The 4,525-nt window shown below is 41.9% G+C and overlaps 1 protein-coding gene across 1 annotated transcript in view; it reads left to right on the top strand.

Annotated features, from left to right (window-relative positions):
• The window catches only part of LOC121915043 (opsin-5-like), a 39,914-nt gene extending 36,934 nt beyond the window's left edge, over positions 1 to 2,980 (top strand). The window contains exons 5-6 of the mRNA XM_042438910.1: positions 24 to 247; positions 2,332 to 2,980. Coding sequence (XP_042294844.1) covers positions 24 to 247; positions 2,332 to 2,775 — 668 coding nt within the window. The 3' untranslated portion in view covers positions 2,776 to 2,980. The remainder of the gene's footprint in view (positions 1 to 23; positions 248 to 2,331) is intronic.
• Positions 2,981 to 4,525: the final 1,545 nt, after the last annotated feature.

Genomic DNA, 4,525 nt, shown 5'->3' with positions numbered 1-4,525 from the left:
GGCTAAATTCTTTTGCTTCCTAGATCGCATGTATGGAACTTGTGAAATTGACTGGGCAAAAGCCAACTTCTCAACAATCTACAAGTCTTATATTGTGTCCATTTTCATCTGCTGTTTTTTCCTACCTGTCTCTGTCATGGTTTTCTCCTATGTATCCATCATTAATACAGTCAAATCCAGCCATGCTCTAAGTGGAGTGGGTGATCCAACGGAGAGGCAGAGGCGTATGGAACGAAGCGTTACAAGGGTCAGTCTGGGATTTTCTTTGGGGTGTCTTCCAGGATTTGGGATGGGCAGCACTGGACATCCTGGACCACAACAGGGGCTGCACAACCACCACTCAAATTCTGTAGTAAAGGAAGGATTAGAAGATGGTTTGCTTTGTTTTTATGTAGTTCTGCCACTGCCAGTTTCCAGTGGGGTGCTTTGGGCCCACAACAGGGGGGTCTCACAGCCACATACAATCCACAGTCCACACACCTCCTCCTGGGTTTAAGTGGTGGTGGTTGCTGCAGTGGCAGAGACAGGAAGATGGAGGCAGAAACAGTTATTGTACTCTTGTGTCTAAGACTGCATCCACACTGCAGAAATAACCCAGGTTAATACCACTTTAACTGCTATTGCTGAATGCTATGGAATTCTTGGAATTATAGTTTGTTGTGGCATCAGGACTCTCTAACAGAGATGGCTACATGTCTTACAAAACTATAATTCCCAAAATTCCATAGCACTCAGCCATGGCAGTTAAAGTAGTTTCATAATGGATTATTTCTGCAGTGTACATTCAGCCTAAATTCCAGTGGCAAGGTAAGAGTGTGTAAAAACAAAATGGAGAAAATGTTGGGTTTAGTAAACAAAGGGGGACGGGGGGAGAATAATGAAATTTATTGTCTGATATATCAGCAGTAGCTACAGCTTTACACTACCCCTGATTGAATTAAACTTACTTCTGGTTGGTCATAGGGAGCAAGAGGATAGGAAGCAGGACCTAAGAAAACACTGAAAATTGTTGGCACCTAGATTTGCCTGCCCTTTTTCTTTGAATACCTAAATATATTGCTAAATACTCAACTGAAGTTTTGAGTTACTACAATGCAAGAAATTTGAGGACTGAAGGAAAGTGTAATGGGGCAGAATGCCCTCATGTTGCCCTCCTGAACAGCACATACACATTTTTTGTCGCTCTGCAGTTTCCCTTCTGACCCAACTGCCAAAGCAGTTACACAATGGGGGTGGGTACCTTTCATCATTCAGAAAGAGAGGAGGATGCTCTTCTTCCACAGGGAAATAGGAGACCTTTGTCAAGAGACGATCAGTGGGATTTTCCTTCTTGAACCTGGCTTCCCAGGACCAGCTATAGTATTATTAGACAGTGAAAAGATATTTGGTTTCATGAAAATAAAGCAAATGACTGGCTGATTGGATGGTTGGTTTCTTGCTACAGTCTCACTGTCAGGGAGAAGGAATACTAAAATCATAGAAGGAGAAGTGCTTGAACCCCTATGTCAAAATAACATGACCTTGGTTACTATAGTCCCTGATGCAGAGGCAGGTACTATATGCTGTTCTATCTCAGGCAGCAAACTGTCTTGGGTCACCTGTGTGGTCTCTGTGAATGCAGCTCCTGCTATTCCCATACATACTGTATTGAATTTGAGCACCCATAGCTACAGCATGGCTTCAGTCTTTTATGTCCAAAGCATGGAAAGGTTGGTTTTTAAGACTATAGCTCAGAGAATCCTACTCCCACAGCCAACATAGCCAATGGAGTCTGGTCCAAAAAGTAATGGTTTTCTAGCTCTGTTCATGCCTTGTGAAATAGGAAAAACAATAACATTTGTAGGAGGCATTGGCCCCTGTCTCACTCTGGCCATGCACAGATACTGAATGTGGGCTTTTATATACACCAGAAAATGCCAGCAGCCAGTTCTCTGCCACCTAGATGGGCATGGTGGTACAGATGTGCCTCCAACTATCTATTTTCTTTGGTTGAAAAGAAGCCTGAAAAGAAGCCTGTGGCCAACAAGCCATCTGCATTGGCAACTGATAGTACACAGGGGGGCATGTTTTGCTTTAGGGCCTCTCATTGCTGATATCTAATTTAAAATGTTTGTAAAGTTTAGCTTGTTGACAAAGATATGATAGCTATGAGTCAGAGAATTCATAAGAGCTGAAATACATAATTGATTATGTCAGTGGATCAATTTGGAAATATTGTTTAGTTCTTCTAATTTTCCACAACGTGGTTCTTGCAACTGTTGGGCAAGAAAAGGCAAACTAATAAGCCTCACTTCTTTAATTTTTGTTTGTTTGTTTGTTTGTCTCTTCCAGGTTTCCATCGTCATTTGTACAGCCTTTATCATGGCCTGGTCCCCATATGCGGTTATCTCTATGTGGTCTGCCTATGGTTACTCTGTGCCCAATTTAACTAGCATCCTTGCCAGCCTTTTTGCAAAGTCTGCCAGCTTTTACAACCCCATTATTTACTTTGGAATGAGCTCCAAATTCCGGAAGGACATCTTCATTTTGCTCCACTGTGCCAAAGAGATCAAGGACCCTGTGAAGCTCAAACGGTTCAAGAACCTCAAGCAGAAACAGGACAATTCACCTTCTCAGAGAGAAGAGAAATACGCCGCAGATGTCCTGCCTGCTCTAAGTCCTGATTCTGGGGTAGGGAGTCGTTCTAATACTCCTCCCCCAGTGAACAGGGAAGTGTATTTTGGTGCTTTTGATACCCCTTCCAACAATCCTGATGTTGAATGTGACAGACTGTGAGCACACTCTGCTCACATTGTGCAGCCAAGGTGTACATCCAATAGCACATATTTGCCTCCCCCAACTGGGCCCCTCTACAATTTGACTACAGTACCCATCAACCTCAGTTAGCTGGTTTTGGATGATGAGAATTGTACTACAACACATCTGGGGATCTCCTTGCTGGAGTACTCCTTGGCCAATAAATACTTTTCATCTGTATCTTTTCCTCAGATATGAATATGACATACACTAGTGTGTCTTGAAACGGAGCAAGAGGCAAAAAATATTTTAAAAAACAGTTCTGAAGTCATGTGCAGGGTATGTAGAAAGGTTATAAAATTGCTGCATATCAGATTAAATCTAAAGGAAGGTAGCACATCTAGTATGAGTGGGAATTCATTTCCCCTTCTTCAGCTGCAAGAGTGAAATATGTTTTTGTAGAAAATCTGTCTGCTGCCATGTTGTTTTTTATTTTAAAAAATCATATTTTCCCCACCTAATTAATGTAATTTAGAAGTTAGATATTTTCATACTATTTTTATTCCTCACCTAGAATCCTGGCTTTACTTGGTTTACTCCCACTCTCAAAACTGCATTTAGTCAAGGAGAAGCAGGAAAGGAAACTTTTGCCAGTAGCACCAAGGTGCTGCTTCATACTCAGCCATCCAAGGCTGGACAATAATAAATATACCCTCTACATGCTCTTTCTTCCTACTGACACTGCCATCTTTACCCATTTTTGCAACTGAAGAAAGCTCAAAAGGATACTTTCCTTTTTGTTGTTGTTGTGTTTCTTAAAGTTATTCCAGTTTATAGCAACACTAAAGCAATCCAAACTCAGGATTGCCTAGGTAAGATTTGTTCAGAGGAGGCTTGCCTTTGCCCTCCTCTGAGGCTGAGAGTGTGTGACTTGCCCAAGATCATCCAGTGGGTTTCCATGGAGATTATCGCACCCAGTAATCCCAGTGGGAGGGATGCAGGATCTAATAGACAAAAACAGATGATATTGTATTTACCCATGTCTTTGCTGTAGGCAGCCCGTATCCACCTGGCAGCCCATCTGCAACCTGGACTTCTTCCGTGGCTGCCCGTCCAGGTTGCAGATGGGCTGCCTGAGTTGATACGGGCTGCCTACAGCCAAGACATGGGTAAAAGCATTTTCATCTTTTAGATTCCACGTCTCCCCCACCGGGGATGGCTGAGCAGGGATTTTACTGAACGGGGATTTGAACAATGGTTTGCAAAGTTGTCGTGCAATGAAACCACTATATTCCTCTGGCTACATCAATACTGCAGAATTAATCCAGATTGGCACTGCTTTAACTGCCATGGTTCAGTGCTATGGAATTCTGAGATTGGTATTTTTGTGAGATATTTTGCCTTCTCTGTCAGAGAGCTCTGGTGCCACAACAAATTACAAATCCCAGAATTGTGTAGGGTGGAGTTATGACATTTAAAGGGGTGTCAAAGTGCATTAATTCTGCAGTATGGCCGCAACCTCTGTCTCTCTTACTTTCCTTTACTTTTCTAACATTATTGAAAACAAGGAGAGATGGCAGATATAGACAAGCAAAAAGAATTCCCACTCTGATTAAAGAAACTGCTTCATAGGTGGAATGATTTAATTTTTTATTATTATTATTATTATTATTTTTACCATTTCTTTTGCCAAGCAGGACAAGGACATAATATTCATAGCTATAAGAGTCTGGGACTTACATAGTTTGTTTATTTATTTAGCTTGGGCCAGCCTCGAGAATTTATTCCA

Source organism: Sceloporus undulatus, chromosome 1, assembly GCF_019175285.1.
Source record: "Sceloporus undulatus isolate JIND9_A2432 ecotype Alabama chromosome 1, SceUnd_v1.1, whole genome shotgun sequence".
In the NCBI taxonomy this organism is placed as follows: Eukaryota; Metazoa; Chordata; class Lepidosauria; order Squamata; family Phrynosomatidae; genus Sceloporus; species Sceloporus undulatus.
Note: the sequence above shows the minus strand (reverse complement) of the source record. Positions and strands in the feature narration are given on the sequence as shown.